At 54.0% G+C, this 13,065-nt stretch overlaps 1 protein-coding gene across 2 annotated transcripts; it reads right to left on the bottom strand.

The window, feature by feature from the left end:
• Window positions 1–898: 898 nt before the first annotated feature.
• TRADD (TNFRSF1A associated via death domain) lies at window positions 899–11,005 on the bottom strand. Of its 2 annotated transcripts, none has more exons than XM_056360978.1 (5): window positions 10,969–11,005; window positions 8,546–8,697; window positions 5,690–5,967; window positions 3,784–3,976; window positions 899–2,505 (listed from the first exon to the last, which is right to left on the bottom strand). In XM_056360978.1, the coding sequence occupies exons 2-5, from the start codon at window positions 8,685–8,687 to the stop codon at window positions 2,198–2,200; spliced, it is 921 nt and encodes a 306-aa protein (XP_056216953.1). In that variant the 5' UTR covers window positions 8,688–8,697; window positions 10,969–11,005; the 3' UTR covers window positions 899–2,197. The 2 variants fall into 2 exon arrangements, with proteins under 2 accessions (XP_056216953.1, XP_056216952.1); XM_056360977.1 differs by lacking the exon at window positions 10,969–11,005 and adding an exon at window positions 9,490–10,737.
• Window positions 11,006–13,065: the final 2,060 nt, after the last annotated feature.

Genomic DNA, 13,065 nt, shown 5'->3' with positions numbered 1-13,065 from the left:
ATTGCTGTTAAAGTAATTTTCAAGTTTCTGATTTTTTTTTTGTAATTTTTTTTTTAAAATACCATTTGCCAGGTAGGCTGCTGTTGAAGAGTTCCCCAGTTGGGATCTGGCAGGAAAACGAAATGCTTTGAGGTATGGTTCCACCATGCTGGTCCCAAAAGCAACACTGTCGGAGAGATAGTTGCTTCATTTTGGGAAAAGCACTGGTACTACTGTAAGGGAGAGGGAAGGATGTGGAGCAGGAATGGGGGAGATGAGACTGCAACAGCACAGACCCAGAATAGCTGAATGAAAGGTCACGGAGCCACAGTCTTTGTAGAGACAGTGCCAGGATGAAGTCAAGGGCACCATGCAAACATACTCATTCACACCTTGCGAACATGCTCCCCACCTTTAACCCCCTCCGTTTCCTTTCCACACTGTGTACGTAACCTTGGGGATCCCAAACCTGCAGCAAAACAGCCAGGTTCCTCAGGCTGACACTGAGGAAGGTGATGCTCAGCTCACCTGTGGACCCCAGCTGGGTAGAAGCTGGCCGTCTAAATCCTGCTCCCCCAGGTCTTCAGCAGCTGTGGGAGCAGATCCCAGCCCACACCTGAGCCCAAGGCTGCATTCCTCCCTCCCAAATTACAGCTCTGGCTCCCGTGAAGGATTAGGATGTGAGTTGTGGTTTAAAAGACCATCAGGGCTTGACTGAAAGCTGGGCCTGTCATGACTGCCAGTGGCCTGGTATGTGTGTGCCCACACGGGCTTTACGTGTGCTGGCAGAACCACCCTCGACATCTGAAATGATTTCCAAGGCCCACCAGCTATTCCCACGGATGGGAAAGACGAAGAGAGATAGGATTAATGGAAAAGGGTAAGTAAAAACCTATCAGGAAAGCATTGGGAATTTGTGCTTCACAAGACCTGTGCCATGCTAGACACGTGTTGCTCTGTGCTTTATGGGCAAAGGTGTAAACTGCGCTCTGTTGCAGTCTGCATCACCCGTACCAGGAGAGAGCTGGCATCTCCCAGCAGAACTGGAAGCACAAGTCAGCCCTGGGGCTTGGGTGCTTTGTCTTTGAAGCCATTTTTACCCTCGAAATCAGGGCAGGTAAATCCAGGCACAGCAGCTAATGCCCCACTGTCACACAGTGACAACACCGCCAGGGAAAGGCTCTGGGCAGATCCCGATGCTCGTGAGACACGACGGCATGAGCGATCCTCTCCGGTGAACTCAGCAGGCTGAGGGTACGTGGTCCAGAAGCGAGCGAAGGCGCTAGCAGCCAGCTGGTCACCGGGTTCAGGATGGGATCTGGTGCTGCGACCCACTTCAGAGCAGCAGCTCCCATCTGCACTCCACAGGTAACTCGCTGACGAGGTGACAATTTTCCTTCCAGCACTGCGTGTTGCTTGTCACAGGTACAGGCTCCCTCGGGCTGGTGGGAAAGAGCTGAGCACGATGTAGGCAAAATAGTATTGTCCACCACAAACCAAGAGTTGGGAATCGTTCTCCGAAATTGTGTTTGTTCGGATGGCTTGTTCCGAGCCTGAAATTTGTTCTACAGCAGCAATCTGGTGCTTTGTGGAAGATTATGGCTGTCCCAGGTAAAAGGGAAACCTTTGGGTGGAGAGAGGTGGGAAGGAGCTGTACCACAGTAGGGCAGGGCAGATGCACTTGCTGCAGGTGTCTGTTCCTCATTTGAAGAAGGAAAAATAATGTAAAACTGACTTTTCCTTAATTTCCTCTCTGTCTTCGGTTGGTGTCATGCCTGAGGGTAAAAATGTCTTCAATATAAGAAATCTATCGCAGCTCTCTAGGTGATGGCCTGGGCCACCGCCTAAGAAACAGTGGCATCGCCTGCTTCCCAGAGGAATTCTCCGAGGTGCCTTCCTTGCTCTCTCCTCTCCCCCACTCTCCCCCAGGGCTCTCTGACTGCCTGGCTCTTCCCTGTGACGGCTCAGTCCTGAGGGAAGTCAGGCTGAAAGCCTCTCTCACCACTTCATGGGAAAGTAACGTTGACTTCTGGACACACAATGGGGACATCAGAGGTCCGTGCTGGCTTCTGCGAGCACAGAACCTCTCCCCCGGCCATTCCCACCTACCTGGAAACCTGCGGTGATTTTCAGGGCTTTACATCCCCAGCCGCTGGCAGCAGTCCCATACACTAGCTAAAGCGAGAAAGCCCTTAGCGATGCCATGACCCCGTGGGCTCTAGGAGCAGTCCTCGCTGGAATGGAGGCCCAAGAGCTCCTCAGCCAAGCTGGTGAGACCATTTTCTTCCAGGGCTGAGATCAGCCGCGCTATCGTGGCTTTCTTCCCCTCCGACTGGATAAACCTGAGGAGCAGCTGATAGGCTTGTTCATACAGTCCCTCTCGGTCGTACTCGAGGGCCAGGTTATCAATGACGGGATCACGCAGGGCCCGGCAGCTCTTCTGCAACGAGCGACCCACTTGCTTCCATTTCTTGGACACAAGCTTGGCAAATTTCTGGTGGTCATCCGGCGTGAGCATTCTGTTGGCTGAAAGGGACAGAGGGCAGGTGAAACACGGAGGTTTCAGGGCTGGTGTGAGGCGGCTTGGGCCAGTGCAAGGTTGGCTCAACGTTCCGCGGAGCAGGGAGCCTGTTCGGCGCCCACAATGTGCTATTAAACTGCTGCGGGGCTGCTCTACTCGTCCTCCGGTGGTTTAGCACCCAGGCAGCCCTGCCTGGGGTCCCAGAGCAGGGAAGCTACAGGGACCACCCTGCCCGGGGGTCCGCACGCCCCCACAATGCTCCTCCACCGTTGGAGGTGGGGCCGCCGGAGGAAGCCCCGCTGCTTCGCACCTTCCTGCCCTCCGCTCCCCGCACCGCCTGCCGTCCCCGGCGCTGGTGCCTCAGTGGGGAGCTGCAGCACGCGGTGACACGTTCACCCGCCCGTGGCCGTCCGCCCCCAGCCCTCTGCCTTGCTCGGGCCCTTCCCTTACTGAAATCCTCCCACAACGCCAGTGTCTGGGCTTGCCCCCACCCTGCAAGCTCGGCAATAGCTTTTTTAAAAAAATTTTTTCCTCCCCCAGTATAAGATTGCCCTGTGGTTTGCTAGAGCTTTTTTTCTTTTTTCTCCTTTTCTTTTTTTCTTCTGATAGACATCCTCTTTTATTTGTTTCAGCCTTTCAAAATCAACTTGGCAAGACCTTTCTGACCACGTCCCCTGTCCCCTGCCTAAGCATCCTCAGGATGCAACACAGGAGCTCTCTCCTTGGCTGTTTAGCACTGCAGAATGGACACGCAGCTTAAGCACACTCAGAAATTATCTAGCTGATCTCAAGCTAAAATTGTTATGTGAGACTGTCTGAAAGCTCTCTGGAGGGGACAGACCCCGAAGACAGCTGACGTACTGCAGGGAGCCTGGACAAATCCATCCCGGCTGACAGCAGGGCTGATGGTGCCCACAGCAACCTTCCCAGCCTGACCCCACCTACGATATTAACTCACCTCAACAAAATGATGTGGAGGAAGAGAAGCTAATCTGCGTTCTTCCTTTCAGTATTAAGGAGTTTTTAAATGTGAGGAACCTGTAAGGACACAGGCTCTGAAGCATCTGGTTCTGTGCCACCCCAGAAAAGAAAAAAACAGGTTGAAGCCTGAGCAGAAGCAGTATGGCAGTATCTTAGGACTGCTGGAATTCCTTCCTTATGGGATGCTGGGAGATCCTTGATGCATCTGAGGTAGACCCCAATACGTAGTCACGTTAATCCTCCCTCTTGGGCTTTGAGGCGAGGAAGACCAAGGGCTGTCCTGGTCAGTTCCAGCTACTCACCGAACTCTTGTCCCTGAAAGATGAAGGTGACTTGCGGGGAAAGGGAGCTGCCTTGAGACGGAAAAGGCAGAGATGGGGAGTGCAGAGATGCGCAGTCTTTTACAGCCGTGTTGTTGTTGATGCTCTGGTGAACGATCAGGCTCTTGAGGCACTCCTCCAGCTCCGTGATCTCCTCATCCCGCAGGCGGTCAGGCTGCAATGCAAACAGTGTCAGTGATGCCTGCCAGGCTCACCGCCTTGCAAAGCTGGAGATGTTCAGCTGGAAGGTGCAGCCTAAGATGACGGTGTCAAGAGAGGAGCAATGAGGCAGCTATAGTGTCAGTTGTGAACTGACCAGACGAAATAGCCTGATGGAGTTCTGGCTGTAAACGTGTGAGGTTCTCTCTCTGATGTGATATGAAACAGGCAATCTCCCTCCCCTGGGTTTCTCACGTGCAGCAGTGAGCGCTTACAAGTTGCACAAAATTCCTACGAGTCCACATTTACCTCCAGCAGCCCTCTGCAAGAATCAGGGGGCACCACAGGCAGCGTGGCTTCTCTGACTTACCCCATGTAAGGGTCAGGCCCACAGAACGGGGTGACCTGATCCAGCAGCTCAGGGCCACCACAGCAGGCAGCTCCTGCTACGCCCCTTCTCCTCTCTGCCCCTCCACTACCTAAGTGCTGTTGCTCCCGGATCCTCTCCGAGCCAGTTTTTCTCACTGACCAAGAGAAAACTAGCCTGACCTCCAGAAGGCAGGTAATGAGCAAAGGAGTAAAAGCAGCAAAACACATGGGAAGAGTCCAACCTGGCGAGTGCTCTGTCGAGCGCTTAGCTGGCGTACAGCAGCACCCAGCAGTGCCCTCGGCCACTGACAGCTGTGCCCTAGGGACATCTTTGACTGTGGCACTGTCAGGCAGAAGCCCGGCTAAGTCAGTCTGGGGGAACTGAGAATAAGCCCATCTCTTTTGTTCAGGCCGCTAGTTCAGCGAGGGGAGGGAGCCGCAAGCAGAGGCTGACAGGGTACGGCGCATCACGTGTGGTTTGGCCCAGGGCTGAAACGTTTGCACTTCGTTCTCTGTGCTTGCAGAAAAGCAACGTGGCAAAACATACTCTTGTGCCTCATCTTCCCAAGTAGATGGTGAGTACCTATTTCTCAGGACCATCTAGAGGGAACCAGAGTTACAAGGTATTGCTAGTTCCAGGTGGAAAAAAAGAGGGAGAGGGGAAAGGCAATGAGTTTAATCATGTCAAGTGCCTTGGTTTTGTGGTGAGATGACAAGACCTCACTGCTCTTGCTAGCAGGATTAGAGTGCCAGGGCCAAAGTGTGCAATGAGCTAGACGCTGGATATCACTTCTGAGAGAGAGACTTTGCCTTCAAAAGCGCAGCCTATGTTCTGCTGGCAGCAGATGCTGTTTGTCCCCACTCTGTCACAAGTTGTTGGTTTAATGCGCAGTGTTTGCACCCACGCTCGCTTCTAGGTGCAGTTACCACTGCTTTGCTCGGAGGAGGTGGTGGGCAAGTCAGGGGACAAAGGTGCTGAGCAGTGCTTGTTCCACACCGGACTGCTGTCCTCTCCACCTGCCTCACAGGTGTATCAAGGCATGCTTGCTCATGCTTTCAGCTGCACCTTCTATAGTTCTTCATTGTAGCGGTGGTAACAGCCATGCTAATTGTTACACACAGAAACCACAGGGATTTAGCAGAATCTCTGTAAGCTATTTTAGGTAACTGTCACACCTTCCAGAAAAGCGCACTGCTCTGGGGAAGGGCAGAGCTGTTTCTCCACATTATAGTCGAGAAGTGAAGGAGGGAGAAGTCAACAACCCAGCATGCTGCAGCAGAGCAAGACCTGCATGCACCTTCCCGAGTCCCGTGCTACTGCTCCTCGTTGCTGCCTGGCCTCCCACCCTCTCCCACTCACCTTTTCTCTGTAGATGCACTCCACGCAGCGATCCTCATCCTTCAGCATGTCGTCGAGGTGTTCCTTGCCAGCCTTCAGCTCCATTTCGAGAGGCACCGTGGTCATGGCCAAGGAGAGCTGGAGGTGATTCTGGAGGGACTGCTGGAGCGCTCCTTCCCGGTAACTCCGCAGGAAGCGGCGGCAGTTCTCCTGCTTGCAGAACTTGAGCTGGACTATCAGGTGTGGGTGGCTGCAGTGCACTTTGAGCATGTCCACGCCGTTCACGCTGCCGGTGGAGTCTGGCAGGGAGAAGTGAGCAGAGTCACTATCCAGGCATGAGACATGCGACCCAGACCCACTCCCACCCACCACCAAGCCTGCAAAGGGGGGGCTTTTGAATTCTCTTCTCCCTGTGACCACATCCTCTGGGATGAAAAACCTGTACGTAAAACCAAGAGCAAGTTTTTGCTGCCCTGCCACCATCCATCCCCATGAAGTATGGTGGCCAATGGAGGCCATATGCTGCTGCACCCCAGGTAATTATCTCAACGCTGAGATTATTAGGGGAGGGGTTCAGTCTGAGGATCCATTTCCCAGACAGAAATGGTTACGCTAAACTGGCAGCACAGGGAAGTTTTATAGATGAAAGTTCAGCTCAGTGCTCAGACAGTCTTCAGTCCTTGTGACTGGACTTTCATGCAGTGATGAAGGTCCTGGAAAACAATCCTGCGTTTCCTCTCCACCCCATGCCCAGAGGTAACTTTTGGCTGGCTCTGAGCCTTCAAAACATCTCACAAGTGGCGAGTGATAGGTCCAGACACGGGAATTGGGCTGCTTGAGATCGGGCCTTGACTTGTTAAACTCTTTTCGCACAGAGAATTAATTAATGGTAAAACCTAAGCAAGGAGAAGCTGGGGACATGCCCTCTAACATTAGTGGAGGGGCAGCATGAGCCACGCTGACAGCAGAAACTGTCCAGGCCTTCGTTCTTCCTTCTCCCAGCAAAATTTCATTGTGATTAGCTGTGCACATTGACCTTGTCTCCACAGGGATTTTATATGCTGATGATGACAGTTTAGAGGACGTGTTTTTCTCTTTTTTTTTTTTTGCTCTTACAGCAGAGGCCTGTGGGAGGCTGCCTGAACTGCTTCCAGACCCAAATTAACCCCCTCCCCCCCGCCGCGCAGAGGTACCAGCTCCCACTGGCACTGCGTCGGGTACCGCCGAGCCCCGCACCGTGCGTTGCGTAGCTCAGAGGACAACCCCAAGGCAAAGCAGACTCGTGTGCGCCACGTTAGGCAGGGCAATTAGCCTGGGATTTCAGAGTACGTGATCTAACAGTGGCTTTACAGGGTTTTCCGAGTCCTTGGCTGCATCAGAAAGCTTAGTTCAGGCCAGATGTGTCACTGGGACATGGGGCTAGGCACCTAGGGGAGGCATTTGAATTCACTGTGGCTGACCAGAAACGTCTTTCTACCTCTTCCTCCGGGCTTTGTTTTTCTTGAGTGTTGGTTAAACACAAGCTTCCATAGCAGGGTAGGAGGGCTGGGGAGGGAAAAGCTGCACAGACCTGGAAACCTTTACGAATGCTGTACATGACAGCTGTGAAGCTACTGCAGAAGAGAGGACTTTGCACATGTTTCTTCATGACGCTTCAGGGAGCTGCCGATTTCATGGCTTTTTTAGGTCTGGATAAGCTCAGTAGGATTGAGTCTTTTTGCTGGCTTTCCCTTAAACATGTGAGCAGATTCACATTTCAGCGACACAAAGCAAGTGTAAATCAAGCCTAACCAGGCAACTGCGTCGGGCTCCCTGCTGCTTTCCAGCTCTGGATCGAGCTGCAAGATGAGCAGGTCTGTACTGGATAAACTGCCTGACTCGGCTCGGCTCACGATTGCCAGAAGAAATTACAAAATAGTTACACAAGCCCCATTAAACGATATAGGCTCAGGTGTATGAGACTGGTAAAGAACACAGTGAGAGTCACTCTAGCTAAGTAAGATAAACCCTTCTAACTATTCTGCAGTCAGCTTGGTGCAAGGGTGCATAGAGAAAAAGAGTTTTATGACCGTCTGCATCTCAAGTCTCTTTCTGATGTAAATAGGGTTACATACAGTTGAAGCTAATGTAATCGTGCCTGCTTACATCAGAAAAGAACTTATACTGGCTATTGCTAATTTTAAAAATGGGCTTCTCAAAGCAGAAATCACGTTTCTGTGGTGGTATAAAACCAGAAATTAAATCTTCTTTTCTAGCAATTGCAATCTTTTCCCCTCTTACATAAATGGGTTTAAACAAACATTCATCAAGTAGGATAACTTGTAGGACAGTTCGAGTTGGAAGGAAGCCCAGGAAGCCTCGAGCCCAACCTCCCATGCACAGCAGGGTCAGCCCTGAGGTCAGCCCAAGTTGCTCAGGGCTTTATCCAGTCCTGTTTTGAAAACCCCCAAGGATGGAGAGAACACACAGTCACGCTGGGCAGCTGCTTGGTTGTCCTCATGGGGAAAACGTTTGTCCCTGGATCTGGTGTCTACCCCTCGTTTCAATCTGCACCCATTGCCTCTCATTCCCCATGCACCACTGTGAAGAGCTGGGCTCCATCTCCCCTCCTCGTAGGTACCGTCAGGCTGTGGGTAGGTCCCCCAAAGCCTTCTCTCCCCAAGCTGAGCGGGTCCAACTCCCTCAGCCTCTCCTCACAGGAACGGTGCTCCAGCCCCCAGCCGCCCCGGCAGACCTCTGCAGAATGTGCTCCGCTTTGTCTTTACTAAATACAGCAAGCGCCAACCTTCCTTACCCGTGAGCGCGAGAATAAAGCAAAGCACGGCACTGCGTGAAGGGATGAGACAGCAACACCAAGACACCGGCGAGGATGGGTACCTGCTAACGCCAGCTTCAGTGCCTTGAACACGCTGGGTTTCTTTTGCGAGCTTTCGTAGAGAGACGGCAGAACGATGCTCTTGCATGTCGACTGGAGGAAGAGATAAGCGCTGCCGATCCAAGGAGCGGAGCTGCCTGCCATCTTCAGCGCCCTACGAAAAAACCACACAGGTGAGCTGAGAGCACAGGGAAAAGGGCCTGACGGCGGGGGAGCACTTACAGCAAACACCGAGCACAAGCATGGCGGGATCACGGGGATTTACCTTTGTTTCCTAGAGGAGGCTGGTGATATTCTTAAAGCAAGCGTCACCCTTGAGGAGGTTACTGTTATTCTGTAAAAGCACAGCGGGACACAGGGTCCCAACAGCAACTCACAAAGCTCTGCTTTCATTTTCCACTGGACTCTGTTCATTTTATAGTCCAAAGAGACCCTGAAGCAAACCGTTTCAGTCCTCGTGTGTCTGAGTGCCCAGCCAAGCTGGCAAAGGCTAAAGACACGTCGTTGGGGTGCTCCAGGGAGCACCCAGCAGTCCTGCTTCTGGCACAGCCACAGGGACTGAAGCCCTACTGCAGGCAGAGGCGTTTTGCCCAGGGTCCCGGTCCCCTGGTTGTCCTCACTGAAGGACACATTACAGAGCAGCAGGACACTAACAGACGGGATGAGGGGTAGTGGTTTTAAACTGAAAGAGGGTACATTTAGGCTAGATATAAGGACAAAATGTTTTCCAGTGACGGTGATGAAACGGTGGCACAGGTTGCCCAGAGAGGTGGCCAATGCCCCATCCCTGGAGACATCCAAGGCCAGGCTGGACAGGCTGTGAGCAACCTGGTCTAGATGAAGGTGTCCCTGGTCATTGCAGGGGGGGTGGACTCAACGGATCTTTAAGGGTCCCTCCCAACCCAAACCATTCTGTGACCCAGGACTATCCCTCTGCTTTACGTACTAGCTCATTTATCAATCCTCTCCCACCGTTCGTCTCTTGCAGCAAGGCACGTGGAAGACAGCACATCCACCGCTCCGTTCTCATCACACCTGTTCCTCAGTGCCCAGCTAATGCAGACCTTACATCTGCTGCGGCTGCACCCAACTCTGCTCCTGAGGCAAAGACGGACCAAAACACCTCCCAGGCTACGGAATCACAGAATGGAAGAGCTGTGCTAGGCTGGGCAATGCCGGACTGGGGCTGTGGCAGCTGGTGAGCATCTGACAGCCCTGGAGACAGGCATGGATGGCCACCTCTCCTTTCTGGTGGGTACACAAACTGTCTCGGCATGTCCATGAGTGAGCTGGTCCCTGCAACTCCCCCCCCCCCAAAAATCCCCAAAACACCAAACTGCTCCACAGAGAGCGGTGCTGGGAGCCAGCCCTTCCACCACACCACAGTGACAAGTCATTTGGGGCTTCTGGTTCAGCCCCAGTCCCAAGTCCTGCCCTCTCTCCAGCTGCTTGTCTGGACCTCCATCACATCCTCAGCTGCTTCCCCGTGGGCATCTCTTCCTTCCTGCTTTCTGCCCCACTGCTCAACCCCAACAGCCTTCCCGTGTCCGCCAAGCCAGCGCAACTGCTGGCCGTGACACTGTCCCTCCCTTCAGCTGTCCTTCAGATTGTGGGCATGCAGGTTTTTTGTCACCAGGGGCTGTCAGACCAAGAAGGATGACTCCCATGGGCAGGCTGTCCTCCTCCAGGTGGTGGCTGAGGCTGAGAACCATCTCCATCCCTTGCAGCATGTCCAACAGGGCGCTGGAACATACGTCCCACCCCGTTTACCTGCTATAACCTCGAACTGCGCCCAGCATGGCAGCTTGTTCAGAAAATACAGGAAATAATAAACAAATCATAAAATTCACACTGAATATGGGAGTGCAAGGAGCACCTGTGGGATGCAGGAGCGTTTCCAGACCATGAGCTCCTACATCACACAAGCATTTTAGAAAAGGATCTCGTAAAGGAAAAAAACCACCCAGGAGTATGCTCTGCTGCTGCATCCCAGGTCTGGTCCGAGCCTCTGGCCACCGGGAAGTCCGGGATGCGGGCCCCCCTCTCCCAGCACCTTGCGGAAGGAGGGTAAGGGGAACCCAAGGAACATCTCCGAAAACTACAGCCGCGCGCTGCGTACAGGATTTCACCCACGGGACGATTCCCCTTTTGCGGCGCAAACGCCCAGGCGCTCCCTGCCAGCCCGGAGCCACGCGGGGCGCCAGCACCCCGAGTCCCCCCGCACCCACCGCTGCCCCCGCGCCCCCTCCCACACGCCGGGCGTGCAAGGGCTGTACGAGGGGCTCCGGGGCGCGCTGCCCCGCTGCCCCGCCGGCTCTGGGGGTGCCCCCCCCCGCCCCGCACGGCCTCGGCACCCGGCCCGGTCCTGCCCCCCCCCCACGGCGGCCCCGGCCCCCCCCCCCCCCGCGGCTCCGGGCGGCTTTACCTTGTGCCCCGCCGCCGCCCGGCCTCGGCGCCGCCGCTTCCGCCTCTGCGCGGCGCCGCCCGCTGCTGCCGGCACGGCCCGGGCGGGCCGGGGGGAACGGCGGGGCCCGGACCGAACCAAACCGACACCAACTAAAAAAAGCCCACCCAACATATCCCCCCTCCAAAAAAAAAACCAAACCAAAAACAACCAAAACCCCAAACCAAAATAAAACAAGCAAACAAACAAAAAAACCTAAACCTAAAAATAAAACCCCACCAAAAACCCCAAAAGCAAAAGACAAAAAATATCTCCCCAAAAAAACCCAAACCCAAGGAAACCCCCAAAAGAAAACAAAACCCAAAAGCACCTCAAAACAAACAACCCCCCAAAAAACCCCCAAACCCCAACCCAAAACATAAACCCAAGCGAACCCAAAAAGAAAAAAAAACCCAAACCAACAAAACCCCAAAACAAACAAAAAAGACCCCCAAAGAAAAGGAAAAAAAAAGGGGGGGGGGGAAACAGCCACAAACGCCATTGCAGTTCAGTGCCCCCCATTGCAACCCAGCGCCCCCCATTGCAAGCCAGTGCCCCCCATTGCAACCCAGCGCCCCCCATTGCAAGCCAGTGCCCCCCATTGCAACCCAGCACCCCCCATTGCAACCCAGTGCCCCCCATTGCAAGCCAGTGCCCCCCATTGCAACCCAGCGCCCCCCATTGCAACCCAGTTCCCCACATTGCAACCCAGTGCCCCCCATTGCAACCCAGCGCCCCCCATTGCAAGCCAGTGCCCCCCATTGCAACCCAGTGCCCCCCATTGCAAGCCAGCGCCCCCCATTGCAAGCCAGTGCCCCCCATTGCAAGCCAGTGCCCCCCATTGCAACCCAGCGCCCCCCATTGCAAGCCAGTGCCCCCCATTGCCCACCAGCAGCCGGCCAGGACAGGGCATGTGCCCCCAGCCCATGGCAGGCGGAGGAAAGGGGGGTTCCTGGGAACCCCCATAGCTTGTGGGTGATGGCTCTGCCAGGGCTCACCAGCTTTTCCCTGTGGTGCTGCTAACGAGAGTGAACAGTGAAAGTGAAGGTTGGTTGGGTTAATAATTACTGAGCAGCGGAAAGGTGTCCCAGCTGAGGAACACAGACTGGGCAGCATCTGTAGCAGCATCTAGGGGTGCTGTTTGCTCAGGAGGGGAGAAGGATTAACGAGGTGGGGGTTCCTTCTCCAGTCAAATCCAGGACACTGCTGCCCAAGGGTGCACTGGGTGATGGAGGAAAGCTCCCAAAAGAAGCATGCAGGGAGTGCAGCACCATTTGTGAGAGCAGTGGTGATGGAGGGGACCTCTGGGACGCGCTTAGTGAATGCAGAGTGGCGTGACACCCAGCTCTGCCAGCAGGTAGGGACACCTGGGCTGGGCCCCACTGCCTGAGGGGCAAGGTGATGGTGTCGAGATCAGCTGGGTGTTAGGGCTTAGTCCTCCCTGTGGTGACACCTGAATTATGTCCCACCTCTTTCTGCACCAGCTGAGGCTGCTAATGCGGCTGTGCTCCTCTGACAAACTGAACGGGGCAGGTAGAAAAAGCAAAGCAGCTTTTCCCGACTCCATGAGAGGTTCTATGGCGAGCAAAGCCAGGAGCTGGGTGTGCATCTCCACTGCCCAACCTCAGGCAGCAGCCTCCTGCCCAGGCTGCCTTTGTCTGGCATAAATGCTCTCCCAGGAGCGGAGGGGTGACAGCAGCTCCCTTGTTTGTCCCCAGCTGGCAAGAAGCTGGCATGGGATGCTGTGCCAGATATCATGCCCACGTGCTAGCTGCTGTCTGGCTTGGCAGCCGGTTTGTGCAAACTTTCCGGGCAACTGAACTTCAAACAAAAGTAGAAAGTATTATGAAAGACTTTTTTATATATACATCTATATTTTTAAAAATACATCTGTATTTTAAAAATACATCTGTATTTAATGCTATTTTACAGCAACAGTATTTTAACAATATAAACTCATTTGTTTGCTAAAGGAAAACCAGAACTGAAATAAACCCTGCAGGGGTGAACCCAGACTGGCTCTCCTGGGTGCTCTGCTTTCCTGGGCTACTTTTCTTGGCTTATTGCTTATCTCTTAGG

This window comes from Falco biarmicus, chromosome 15 (genome assembly GCF_023638135.1).
Source record: "Falco biarmicus isolate bFalBia1 chromosome 15, bFalBia1.pri, whole genome shotgun sequence".
NCBI lineage: Eukaryota > Metazoa > Chordata > Aves > Falconiformes > Falconidae > Falco > Falco biarmicus.
The sequence above is the reverse complement of the archived record's forward strand: the minus strand, read 5'-3'. Positions and strand labels throughout refer to the sequence as shown.

Coding starts and splice junctions, on each gene's coding strand:
- TRADD (XM_056360978.1), bottom strand. CDS start 8,687: ATGGCAGGCAGCTCCGCTCCTTGGATCGGCAGCGCTTATCTCTTCCTC. Junction 3,977..5,689: donor AGTGCATCTACAGAGAAAAG/GTGAGTGGGAGA, acceptor TTTGCATTGCAG/CCTGACCGCCTGCGGGATGA. Junction 2,506..3,783: donor CTTTCAGGGACAAGAGTTCG/GTGAGTAGCTGG, acceptor TGTCCCTTTCAG/CCAACAGAATGCTCACGCCG.